This window comes from Prionailurus viverrinus, unplaced genomic scaffold, assembly GCF_022837055.1.
Source record: "Prionailurus viverrinus isolate Anna unplaced genomic scaffold, UM_Priviv_1.0 scaffold_53, whole genome shotgun sequence".
Lineage (NCBI taxonomy): Eukaryota > Metazoa > Chordata > Mammalia > Carnivora > Felidae > Prionailurus > Prionailurus viverrinus.
In genome coordinates this window covers 1,407,569-1,421,591 of record NW_025927616.1, presented here as the reverse complement: position 1 = coordinate 1,421,591, position 14,023 = coordinate 1,407,569, and the positions used below count along the sequence as shown (strand labels likewise).

At 45.0% G+C, this 14,023-nt stretch overlaps 1 protein-coding gene across 1 annotated transcript in view; it reads right to left on the bottom strand.

Moving 5' to 3' along the window:
• The window catches only part of DNAH14 (dynein axonemal heavy chain 14), a 328,550-nt gene that overhangs the window by 144,099 nt on the left and 170,428 nt on the right, over positions 1-14,023 (bottom strand). The window contains exons 41-43 of the mRNA XM_047848102.1: positions 12,907-13,000; positions 11,421-11,629; positions 10,416-10,668 (exon numbers count right to left, since the gene is read on the bottom strand). Of these exons, the coding sequence (XP_047704058.1) occupies positions 10,416-10,668; positions 11,421-11,629; positions 12,907-13,000 (556 nt within the window). The remainder of the gene's footprint in view (positions 1-10,415; positions 10,669-11,420; positions 11,630-12,906; positions 13,001-14,023) is intronic.

Below are 14,023 nucleotides of genomic sequence, written 5' to 3'. Positions count from 1 at the left end.
CCACCCCATATTTTTAACATATATTGCCAGATGGTTCACTAAGGAAGGCTGAATCAATTTATATCTCAAATAGCTTCTGTGAGAGTTTACAGGTGAATACATTTAGCTATCGGTGTGTTTTCTTCATTCAAAAATCTCTTATCAGATGAAAATTGAATGCTATTTTCAAAGAAATGTTCCTTTCACGATCTGTAAGGTTAAACATTTTCTTAAGAATTTTATGTATTGGAAATTTTAGTAGTTGTGAAAAGATCCCCGGACTCGGTAACTTCTACATCTGCTCTCCCCTCTATCCTGTCTCGGTCGATAGGTTAGCTGAAAATGTGGAGGAAGAATCCTCCATATACGCATACATTGTAGGGTGTGGAATGGTCTATGATGGCAGGAATGCCACTGCATATTTGAGGGTTTATATAAAGTCCTGAAAAATTTGGGGGAATAATTTAAAAAACTCTTTTTATTAGGTAAAATATATACCATAAAATTGACCATTTTGACCACTAACTGTACAGTTCAATGGCATTATGTACGTTTATGGCTTTGCACAACCATCTCCACCATCCATATCTAGAACTTTCCATCATCTCGTACTAAAACTCTACACCCTTTACACAACAACTCCCCCTTCCCTTTTCTCCCGAGACCCTGGTAATCGCTCGTCTACTTTCTGTCCCCACGCATTTGCCTTTTCCAGGTACCTCATATAAGTGGATTCATACAATTGTGTCCTTTTGTCACTTGCTTAGTTTACTTAGTATACTGTCCCCCAGGGTCATCCATGTTGTAGCATGTGTCAGAATTCCTTTTTGTGGCTGAAGAATATCCATTCTTCTGTCAAGAGACCACTGGGTGGTTTCCACCTTTGGGCTATTATGAATCGCACTGTTGCGAACACGGGTGTGCAAATACCTGTTCAAGTCCTTGCTTCAGGTCTTTTGCATATATACTCAGAAGTGGAACTGTTGGGTCAAGTGATAATTTTATGTCCAATCTGTTTAGGAACAGCCATACCGTTCTCCACAGTGGCTGCCTCATTCTACATGGTCATCAACAGTGCACAAGAGTTCCAATTTCTCCACATCCATGCCCCAATCTGTTATGTTCTGATTTTCAAAAAATTTTATAATGGCCATCCTAGTGGCTATGAAGTGGTATCTCACTGTGGTTTTGCCTTCATGCATTTCTTTAGTAATTAGTGATGTCGGGCATTTTTCATTTGCCTGTTGGCCATTTGCATATTTTCTTTGGAGAAATGTCTATTCAGGTCTTTCACCTACTTTTAAATTAGGTTGTTTGGGGTGCTCGGGTGGCTCAGTGGGTTAAGTGTCTGACTTCGGCTCGGGTCACGATCTCACGGTTCATGAGTTCGAGCCCCACCTCAGGCTCAGTGCTGACAGTTCGGAGCCTGCTTCAGGTCCTCTGCACCCCTCTCTGTCTGCCCCTCCCCCCTGTTTTCTTTCTCTCAAAATAAATAAATAAATAAATAAACAATTAGGTTGTTTGGGTTTTTGTTAAGTTGCAGGAATTCCTTATATATTCTGGATATTAACTCTTTAGCAGATAATGTGATTTGAAAATAATTTCTCCCAGTCTGAGGTTTTCTTTTTACACTGTTGATAATTTAAGCTAAAAATAAAACTCTAACAAGGTTAAAAAATATAGGTTATAACAAAATATATTTCATAACCAGGTTATAAAATATAGAAGGATATTTTTATGAAACCTGGTGGTAAGTACACTACTGATGTTTGCCCACTGATTTAACATCTGGTGACTTCGCTGTAATCTCCAATTCTAATCAACCGCTGATTTTTCTGTTTTGTTTTTTTTTATAATGAATAGGACTATAGCCTCTGCATACAGTAATAGTTTTGTCTCTTTCTGTTTTTTTAATGTTTATTTTTGAGAGGGAGCGTGAGCGAGGGAGGGGCAGAGAGAGAGAGAGAGAGAGAGAGAGAGAATCCCAAGCAGGGTCTGTACTGCCAGCTCGGAGCCCGATGTGGGGTCAAACTCATAAGCCTTGAGTTCATGCGTGACCTTGGCCAACATCAAGAGTCAGACACTTAATGGACGGAGCCAGCCAGATGCCCCTCTTCCTTTTTACTTCTCAGAAACCTCCTTTTTCCCCTCTAACTATTGCTACATTGATTAGCACCCCCAAGACCATGGTGAATAGTAACAGGAGTAAACGCAGCATTAACAGAATTGTTGGAGGAGGCCATCGAGAGGACGTGACCGCGGCTGGGCCACAAGCTGGACCCAGGCAACTGGACATTTGTTTCCCCTCTCCCGTCGTGGGAGTGCACGTGCTGCCCACTGTTCCAACGCCAGGAGCCATTCCAAGAATGTGGTCTCGAGAGAGCAACGTGTTGTCGAGAACACCCTGAACGAAGAGGATGACTGAATCCCGCTAAGGCCTCTGTATAAGCTTTTAAGATTCTTGTGCGTGGGTGCGGGGATCCGCTCATCTTGCAGTCCTTCAAGACGAGCCTTGTACGTAGGCTCTCTTGCTGACCGCCACAGCCACCTACAACCTGGAGTGGCCTCTTGGGTGTCTCCCTGCCTCCGCGTATAGGGGTCAATTTGAGCTCCACCCGGGAAGCAAACCTACAACTGTCAGGGGACAAAAGAAACTCGACTTGGGAACAAGGCATCCACGAGGGGAAGTCCCAGGCTAGCCACGAACCTCTGCGCAGGGAGGGATGGCCCCTGAGTCGGATGTGAGCTGAGGACACACGGTAGCACGGCGCAGCAGAGAAGGGCACCGGTGGCTGCCGTGAGGGGCTGGCCACTGACGCCCGAGCGGGGCCTGGAGTTCGGGTTGGGAAGTGAGAAGAACCGAGGTGAGAACGAGACGTGCACCTGTCTGCCCCCCTTCCGTCTGCTGGTTTTACGGAACGAGGAGGGCCCAAGTGCCACACGTCAGGGCCCGAGCCCTCGGACAAATCCTGATGGGGAATCTAAGAGGGAGAATCACGGACAAAATGAGGACAGCAGAGGGGAGGACGCTCGGTGGACAACGAAGCAGATGAAGTGCCCCATGTCATCTGACCCTAATATGAAGACAGACTTTAAACAGCGACTACCCCGGACGTCTGCTAATACAGAAGTACACCCCGAAAGTCCTAGGAGGAAAACTTACATTTTCTCTCTGTCCCTTGAAAATGGAAATCTGATCATGTCTTTAAAATGTGATTACCCCACGAGAGAACTAAGACGCCGCCCTGTGCACCCGAGACAGGAACAGAAGGGTGGATGCAGGGGGCAGTACAAGCTTCTCCCCCACATCCAGGCCTCAGCCTCCAGGAGGAAACTCATCAAGGGCAAACACAAACCTTAAGTCTTCCCCGCGAATACCAGTAAAACACTCTGGCCATTCGGTCGGGAAACCTTAACTTGCCCCATCTGCCACAGACACGGTCTGAGCTCAACTGTTATTTATAAACTAGTGGGTTTTACCAGATTCCTGGGTACATTTTATTATTAAAGCTATAGGGTCTCTGTAGCTGTCTGGGTGTGTATGTATGTGTATGGGTATATGCTGTCTATAAATAACATTTTTGTACCTCCAGATAATATTGTCAAAATTAATTTATAAAAGATCTCTATTTAATTGGCCTAGAGAAAAATAAGCTTTGGTATCAAGAATTAACACATTGGTTATGTTGAACTCCTCCCTCTGAGCGAGGGTTCTAAACATGTCCTATTTGGTCTGGACGCCACATCGGGTCTAACCCGAGCTTTCCCCTACTGCTATGCAAGCCCGGCTATTGTCGTGAGGGGACTAAAGAAGCTGAGCCCCGTATACCAATGCCCTTGTTGAACAGAACAATGACTGAGAGCCACATTTTAAAGGTCATGATATACAAGACGAGGCAAAAGAACACCACACTTAATGGAGGATGCACCTTCCAGTATCTTCTGCAAGCAGAAAGGTTAACTGAAAAAAATATAAAGCAGCAGACTGAATTACTAACGAGTAAGATCTCCTTGGCCGGGTAGACTGAAGTACCGCCCCAGGCTTTAAGACGTGTCAATAGTCAGAGTCTACTGCCCCATGGGCCAGACTGGGGACCCCAGCCCAAACACCCAGTAGCACAAAGACGTAAAATCACAGGACACATCCAAGCCCCATCATGCCTGGGAAGACATTATCTCCTAGAACTTGCAATGAGTCATCCCGCTGGAACAGAGGAGTTCCCGCCCCTGGCCAACAGCTATGGTATGCACAACCAAGTCAGGTTTCTAAAGCTGTCGACCTCTCCCTCCCCAAGGCAAGGTGGGCACATCCTGTTTTCGCATGGCTGCCACCTTTGTTTCCTCCACCGGCCTGGAGGGCACCACAGCACACACACAAGCCACCAAATCCGTTCGGCAAGCCTCACATGAGAGCCAACAAAGCCCATCTTTACTGAATCCGAAAATATCTCTAACGAGAAAAGCTGTCTTACAAAATAAGATGGCCTTGGCCATGATTACTGTCTAACAAGGAGGCCCCCGTACTATTATACAAGCAAAATGTTATGCGTTCATACCTGATGAGTCTGTTAACGTTATCATATTTATTAAGTCACATGAACCCACAAGTGAAGGTGTTAGTGATCCCAGCCCCAACCTAGGGCACTTGATAAATCAGTGGTTTGGATCACGGGGCTCTGAATGGAAACAAACATTGTTGCTTATTTTGGGAATCATGATCTTCATCTGTGTCTTCTCCTGAATGTGCCTGTATTGTTGCTGTGGTACCTGCCCCAGTGCAGCCAGATAACCACCAAACGAGCCATCTCCACGCTGCTGAGACCCCATGCTGACCACTCAGGGCACATTGTGGAAGAGGGGGCAATTAAGATTGTAAAAACCCGTCACAGGAGATAAAATGGTGAAGGAAGTCATCGAGAAGACATGACTGCTGGGGACCTCTACGCTGGATGGAGGTAATCAGAGGTTCCTTCCCCTCCCTTGTCCTGGGGATGGATGTTCTGCCCGCTTCCTCCACTCGGAGCCATTTCAAGGACGTGGCCTTGAGACAGCAACGTGTTGACACCATCTGGACTATGTACGTTACCAAACCTCATTAAGGCCTCTACATAAACTTTCAAAACTCTGGAAAGCAGGTGTGGAGACCTACCCATAGCTGCCCAAGACAAAGGTCACCTCTTAGTTCCCTAGCTTACTGAACTAGCAGCAGAAGCAGGCGGTTTTTATAGGCAAGGAAACTGACAGATGAGGTCTGTGCTGGACGGCTGTGGGTGCAAACTGGTGCAGCCACTGTAGAAAACAGTAGGGAGGTTCCTCAAAAAATTGAAAACAGAAGTCCACTACTGGGTATTTACGTAAAGAGAACTGAAAACACTAATTCAAAAAGATATAGCATCCGTGTGTTTCTTGCAGCGTTATTTATAATAGCCAAGATACGGAAACAACCCAAGTGTCCATCCATAAATCAGTGGAATGAAACAGAAAACCCAGAAATGAATCCACAACGCTACGGTCGGTTAATCTTTGACACAGCAGGAAAGAATATCCAATGGAAAAAAGACACTCTCTTTAACAGATGGTGTTGGGAAAACTGGACAGCTACATGCAAAAGAATGGAACTACACCAACATAAAAATAAACTCAAAATAGATGAAAGACATAAGTGTGAGACATGAAACCATAGAAATCCTAGAGGAAAACATAGTTGGTAACCTCTTTGACCTCAGCTGTAGCAACTTATTTCTAGATAAGTCTCCTAAGGCAAGGGAAACAAAAGCAAAAATAATCCATTGGGACTTCATCAAGATAAAAAGCTTCTCCACAGAGCAGAAAACAATCAATGAAACTAAAAGGTGACCTACAGAATGGGAGAAGATATTTGCAAATAAAGGGTTAGTATCCAAAATATATAAAAAATTGATCTAACTCAATACCCAAAAAACAAATAATCCAATTAAAAATGGGCAGAAGACATAAACAGACATTTTCCCCAAGGACGACATCCAGATGGCCAACACACACATGGAAAGATGCTCAACATCACTCATCATCAGGAAAATGCAGATCAAAACCATGAGGAGATACCACCTCACACCTGTCAGAATGGCTAAAATTAATAACTCAGGCAAGGACAGATGTTGGTGAGGATGCGGACAAAGGGGAACGCTTTTGCTCTTTTGGTAGGAATGCAAACTGGTGCAGCCACTCTGGAAAAGTGTGGAGGTTCCTTGAAAAGTTAAAAATAGAACTACCCTATGACCCAACAATTGCACTACTAGGTATTTACCCAAAGGATACAAAAATATTAATTCAAAGGGATACATACACCCCTATGTTTATAGCAGCGCTATCTACAATAACCAAATTATGGAAATAGCCCAAGTGTCCAGTGACTGATGAATGGATAAAGAGGATGTGGTGTATATATATACAATGGGATATTATTCAGCCATAAAAAGAATGAAATCTTGCCATTTGCAATCATGTGGACAGAGCTAGGGAGTATGATGCTAAGCAAAATAAGTCAGAGAAAGACAAATACCATATGATTTCACTCATATGTGGAATTTAAGAAACAAAACAAATGAGCAAAAGGAAAAAAGAGAGAGAGAGGCAAACCAACAAACAGACTCTTAACTCTAGAGAACACACTTACAGTCACCAGAGGGGAGGTGGTGGGGGACGGGGGAGATAGGACATGGGGATTAAGGAGGGCACTTGTTGTGATGAGCACCGGGTGATGCAGGGAAGTGTTGGATCACTGTGCTGTGCGCCCGAAACTAATATAACACTGTATGTTCACTATCTGAAATTTAAGTAAAAACTTACAAAAAACAGATGAATGGATAAAGAAGTGGTGTGTGTGTGTGTGTGTGTGTGTGTGTGTGTGTGTGTGTGTGTAATGGGATGTTACTGAGCCATGAAAAAGAATGAAATCTTGCCATTTGGAATGACATGGAGGGACCTAGAAGGCATCATCCTAAGTGAAATCAGTCGGAAAGACAAATACCATATGATTTCGAGCATACATGGAATTTAAGAAACAAAACAAATGAACAAAGACAAACAGAGACAAACAAAAAACAAAAAACAAAAACACCCCAGACCCTTAAAAACAGAGAACAAACTGGTGGTTGCCAGAGGGGAGCTGGGTGGGGGATGGGTGGAACAGGTGAAGGGAACTAAGAGAACACCCGTCATGCTGAGCACAGGGTGAGGTGCGGAAAGGTTGAATCACTGTACTGCACCCGAAACTAACAATGCTGTCTGTTAACTCTGCTTCAGTTACAAAAAAGAAAACCCTGCCAGCTCCCAATCTGGATTAGTCTGCCTCTTTCTTTGGTCTCTCCTCACCCTCCAGTTTCAGGAGGGTGGGTGCCAGTTTCAGATTCACCCAAGAAACTCCCAAGGTTCTGAATCGATAGGAACGCATCTAATGATTACTGCTGAAAATGTTTACTGTAGGTTTTTAATAGAAAAAGCCAAGAGTTAAGAAAGTTATCTTTCTGGGGCGCCTGGGTGGCTCAGTCGGTTGAGTGTCCGACTTCGGCTCAGGTTATGATCTCGCGGTTTGTGGGTTTGAGCCCCGCATCAGGCTCCGTGCTGACAGCTTGCTCAGAGCCTGGAGCCTGCTCCGGATTCTGTCTCCCTTTCTCTCTGCCCCTGCCCCGTTCACACTCTGTCTCTGTCTCTCTCAAAAATACATAAACATTAAAAAAAAAAAAAAAAAAAGTAAGTTATCTTTTCTTGGATTGCCAAGTATCTTTTATTATTTTTTTAATGTTTATTTATTTTTTTGGGGGGGTGGAGGGTCAGAGAGAGGGAAGCAGGCTCCAGAGAGAGGGAATCTGAAAGCAGGCTCCAGGCCCTGAGCTGTCAGCACAGAGCCCAATGCGGGGCTTGAACCCACAAACTGTGAGATCATGACCTGAGCTGAAGTCCATTAACTGAGCCACCCAGGCACCCCACCAAGTGACTTTTAACATATAAGTTGTACAATGTTATTTAAATGCATTTCCCATTTACTGAAATAATGACATGGTTTCTTTCTTTTGATAGGCTTATTTGGCAAGTTATTCTGATAGGTAACTGTCACGTTAAATCATTCTTGCATGCTGAAGGCAAAGCTACTTTGTCATGGTGTATCTTTAGCCCCCCTAGTTTTCTAGCATTTTTGTTTATAATCTTAGCATCCACATTTATGAACAGACTTGGTCTATGATTGTCCATTCCGTATCACCTTGTCTGGTTTGGGCATCAACTGCATACGAACTTCATAAAACAAGTTGTGTAGCTTTCCTTCTTTTTCTATTCTTCTGAACAGATTGTATAAAGATAATTTGTTCTGCAGAAGCTTGGTGAAATTTACCAACAAAATTTAATGAGCTTGGCTCAGTATTTTGGGGAGGGTGGGAGAAGGCTTTTAAAAATTCAACTTTCAGGGCACCTGAATGGCTCAGTCAGTTAAGCGTCCGACTTCGGCTCAGGTCATGATCTCACCGTTCGTGAGTTCAAGCCCTGCATCGGGCTCTGTGCTGACAGCTTGGAGGCTGGAGCCTGCTTCAGATTCTGTGTCTCCCTCCCTCCCTCTCTCTCTCTCTCTCTCAAAAATAAATGTTAAAAACATTCAACTTTCTATCAGATTTTTCCTTTTTTAAAGATCACTTGGGAAAATTTATATTTCACTTCAAAATTATCCATCTCAAATAGGTTTTCCAATTTACTGAATCTCATTAATGTGGCAAATCAGCCAGACACAAACACACAAGTATGGAGAAAATCTATCCTAACAAGAGCTAACCACAGCTGAGCTATAAAAAGGGGGTGGGGCGCTCCCTCAGAATCAGACACAAAGAAGAAAGAGGAGTCAATGCGCACGCACCTCCCACTGCGCCCTGGGGTGTGGCACCCAGTACGGGCTGCGGCAGCACCGGGCTTTTGTGAGTGATCCAGGAGGGTGGACTTTGTGCAAGAGAGGGAAGGCAGCCGGATTAGACTCTTGAATGGACCTGGGGCCCTGAGGCCCTGAAAGAGCTTCCCGGTGAAAACGGGACTAGGAAAGGTCAGCCGCTGAGGGAAGCTGCAAGGAAACGTCTTCCTGCCTAGGTTTCTGGCTGACTCAAGTGTCCCAAGAGAAAACAGGACCTCAGGTATGGGCCCCACACGTACGCAACCCTGAGATTTCCCTGTAATAAAGTTCAAAGATAAGGGAAAATAAGAGACGGTAATCCCACCACTGGGAAGAAAATGCAAACACGAATTCAGAAACGTGCCCGCGCGGCTACGCGCATTGTAGCGTCACTGGACGGACCTAGAGAGAATGACGCCAAGGGAAGTGAGTCCCTCAGCTGACCAAGTCGGCGTTCAACCCATTTATCGTGTTCTTTCTTTCACCCGCTTCCTGCTGTGTTTCCAGCGCTCCCACTTCCCCGGCGGCGGCGGCTCGTGCTCCTGGTGCGTCTGGAATTGTGTATCTGGAGAGGGAGTGGGCGCTCTTCAAGGCAGGAAACCTGATCCTCGCTGACACTGCTCTCTTTCAAATGCGGGCTCTTTCTCTTAATCGCTTAGACTTTAAGATGTGCAGGGGTGGGGTGGGGGTGGCAGTGGGAAGAAACATGCATTTACCTGCTCCTTAACCTCGTGGGGCCTCACTGCCAACACGGTATTTTGTTGCTGCCTCCGGCCGGCCGGGCTGGGCTGGGCCGATGGGCAAAGGCAGGAGTGACGGTCCATTCAGAGCCACGAGAAGGGGAGAGGCCAACCTAAACGTTCGCCCACTCGTGGTATCTGGCTCTGTCCCTCTCGGCCCTACCGTGCTCCCCACGTGGGACCTTACCCTCTTGTCACCTCAGGGGCTTCTTACCATTTCTGTTAGTTTGGGGGATCCAGAATTGGGTTTCAGAGACAGCGTTGGGAGCCTGGCCTAATTAGCCATCTCCTCGGGAAGCAGTGGAACTGGTCTTGGGAGGCAGGCTTCTGACTCCAGGGGCCGTGCTGTTAGCAATAATGCTACACTATTTCCAGAATCCTTTGCTCTCACCCAACACGTTTGACTACTCTCCAGGTTCACACCTGTGCATGATTACAGCTTTTGCCGAGGATTCTGGACACACTTCCCTCCCTTATTTCCATCTCTAAGAATCCTTAAAACCAACAAACAAGCAAAGCATTCTTCCCTCAGAAAGACCCTCTTGGAATTCCTCATCCTCGTTTTCCATGTGACCCACCAACATATGTACATTAGTTTACGTCACTGATATGCCCCTTTGTTAGTGATTTTTAGTTTCTTCCATGTGTGTGTCTGGTTCAAATAGACTGAAAATTCCTGGTCTTCCTTTCTCTGTTTTCTCTTGTAAAATTTAATAGAAGGTGATAAATAGTTGGCATTAAGTGACACACAAGACCATTGATATGACTTAGAAGGGGAAAAAGCTCACATTTTCCAAAGCCTCCATTTTCACTCATGAACTCAAAGAAGGCATCGAGAATCCTGCAGAGAGTTGTGACCACTGCTAGGTCCTGTACAGGAAACGGCTGACATTTCTGATGCTTCTTTATAAACTGTAGTCCGTCTGTGACGCTATTTTTAATCAAGAATTCAAGACAACTCACTCCTGTTTGACTCATAATTTTAGAAGTTTTCAACAGCCATGACTTGACATAGGGCTCCCATCCCAGATCAACAGGATCCTAACAATATAAAGCACAAGGTAATTTTACGTAAATAAAGAAAAATGAGGCGTCCATCCTCCTCCTTATTATCTTTACTTCACCTCCGCCCCCAGCAAAACACAGCATCATCAGTCGTCAAAGGGCAGCTGATCAAGACCTTGAAGAAGGACCTGTCTCTGAGACGACTTATGGTGTTAACGCTGGTCTTACAAGACAACACATGGTGGGGGACTGTGTGTGGGGAGGGGTTGGGGGGCAGGTTACGTGTACCCGGCAAGGGGAGCGGCTTAGCCAGAAAAGCAGCGCTGTTCTTAGCTTCGTTACAGCGAGTTCAGCGGATCAGAACACAGGGCCAACCATGGCTAATGATTAATTTCGTGGAGAGGAGACACTTAATCTTTGTGTGCCTTCCATCTCCCACCACTGTCTTGGCAAAATATACTTCACGGGCCCTCAGGGTCACAGGCAGGTGAGGAAAGGTGTCTCTCCTCCGTGGGAAAGATAAGTCACCAGCAGCCTGTGCTGTCCATCGAAAGCACCGCTCACAGTTGTGGGACACCTGCCACCCCAATTACTGGGTCGTCCTCCTTTAAACAGGAGAGACTACGCTTTCACTCCTGGGTTAGGAGACTTGAGGGGACACAAAACCCTGCCACATCCAGAGGTAATCATAAAACAATCATCAGGAACGCTGTAGGTAATGACTAGTTATTACCCTTATTACCCTAAACAACACGTTTTCCTTGAGACGTTTGTTTTTGGGAACTTACCATGTAGACCATTGCACACCGGCTGACGGTTGCAGGACTGGCCTGAGAGAGACTGTCCGTCTCAAAAACCACTCGTATGTTACTAGTTAAGGCTATTCTCTCACTGTTTGCCAGACACAGCGTTCTAGTATCATCCAGCATGGAGTTTAGGTTTTCTACCCATAACGTATCCACTGGACCATCCAAAATAATCCACTGCCAATCGTGGTCTGGAGAGAGAAATATTTTTAACGTAACAGAGTATCTCAGTCTTCTTGTGTTACAATTTTACAAATTCCCTATTTTGTTTGGAAAATATTTTCTAACAAGGCGAAAAATGACACCCTAGAGAACAGCAGAGTGAATGTGTTCATGTGTAGTCTCTAACATGTTAGGTAGAAATAACTACTCGGACCACAGGCTTAACCACTCTTCAAACCCGGCCCACATTCTCTGATTGCTGCTTGTGCAGTCGGCCCTTACATTTGGAGAAGAGCAAGACCCTGGATCTATCTTTCCCATAATCATGCGCTTGGTGAGCTCCCCTTCCACCCCGGATACTTTCTGGACATGCTGCCTCTGGGGGACAGAGAAGGGAAGTAGACAAATAGAGTTGTTTGCGCTGTGGCCCCACTGGCTCCTCTTTCCATGTTCTACACGCACCAACCTGCTCCTCAGTTCTAGGAAATCTGTCGGTCAAGACAGGGGAGGAGCGTGTGGGTCACCGTGCAGACGGAAAATAGTTAGCCGCCTGAAGGACATTAAAGGATCCCAGGGCCAGGACCAAGAGGCCGTCGGGATGCTAAGTCAGCGGCGGCCATACTTGCCTCCAGGCCTGTCTTAGAACCCCCGGAAGGCACCTGCTCTGCCCACAGACCACACTCCCCAACCTGAATGCGGGAGAGGGACACACAGACATTCAGGAATTCTAAATCAGGACAAGCAGGAGCAGAAGTCTCTTTCCGGGCCTGGAACACAAGCGTCCGGCTGGTGCCTGTGGTGCTCGAGGCTCAGCCCGGAGCAGTGAGCTGATGGGGCTCCGACCGGGACCCTCACCTCCTCCGGAGCAGGTGCCTTACCACAGCTCTCTGTGCCCCGCCTCCTCGCACCCCGCACCGCACACCCACGCCACAAAGCAGCACATGATGGATGCGCAGTTCTGTTTAGACGCGTGTGTACGGGCTGTGTTATTTGGGCTGGGAGCGTCCGCAGGCTTCCACCCAAGACTTCTCTCTACTTGAACGTCTGCTTGGTTCTTGTGAGATATTAATGTCCGTTTATAAGCTGAAAGGGCCGTGCACAACCTACCGCTTCAGCGCCATAATTATGTATGTAGGTAGGATGCTATAACATGCGGTAAATACGCACGTACATAAATTTTAAGTGAGGGAAAAGTAAATAGTATAGGAACAAAAATCAACGTTTTTAAAGATATAGATTCAGCTCATTTGTTCAGTTTCTTCCCTGTTAATGAATCATCTTTACTGAATTTAATAGTAACACTTACTCTGACTTTCTGGGATTTTAACATCTTTCTCCATCTCCTTCTTAGAAATATTATCGTCAATATCTGCTGTATCAGAGGAATCAAGTTTGAAAACCTAAAACAGGTAATCAATAATGTTTATTTCATCACACTTTCCAACTCAAACATGTCAACATGCTGAGTACTAAAATAGAAAAGGCACACATTCTGTGGCTGAAAGACCTCCCTGTAACCAGCACAGGGTGGCTTAGCTGAGTTGTGAGTACAGGCCATTTTCTTCTAGAAAATTCTTCCAGTTTTATTTTCCAGTTAGTACATGTTTGTTGTACAGCATTAAAATAATGCCATAAAGCAAGAAAGCAAATGTTCTCTGAATTCCCACCATCTATAAAGAAACTGTTGATATTTCAGTATATATATTTTCCTAGACCCTCCTTCACGGTAGTTTTAAAATTTTGGGGTAACACGCTAAAATGTTAAATGTTTCTAAAATGTAATAACATTTTAGAAATATAAAGTACTATGGTTTTCTTCCCAGATTTCTTAAAACTCTTGGAACATTTGTGCTTCCAAATGAACTTTACAATCATTTAATTCAATTTTTTTAATTGGGATTTTGCTTGGAAAGACACTATATACATATATTAATTTGGTATAGATTGGCATTTTTAGGATGGAAGTCCTTTTATACAGGAATAGAGTATATCTTCCATTTATTCAATTTTTGCCAACTGCACAGGCATCCCTGCCCCCCTCCCCTGCCCCCGTCCCTGCCATCCTGCTATGACAAGTTCCTTTCTTGTACATTTTTCCAATATAGTTTTCATAGTGGCATCACTGTTAGAATTTTTCCTATTTCCATTTCTAACTGGTATAATTAGTGAATTGTATCATGTTCCTTCTCTGTCAATTACTGAGGAAGGTGTAATAAAATCTCACACTAGCTTTGCATTTGTCAATTTCCCTATGAAATTGACGTACATGTTTACATTATGTCACAGGCACATAATAGCCCAGAACTGCCACCTTTTTCTGCACCAAGAGCACACTGTTTTCCCCTAATTTTATAATAATTCCTGACATCCGGCAGATCTCATCCCCCAAATTCTTCCCTTTTTTTAAATTCGGGAATGTCATG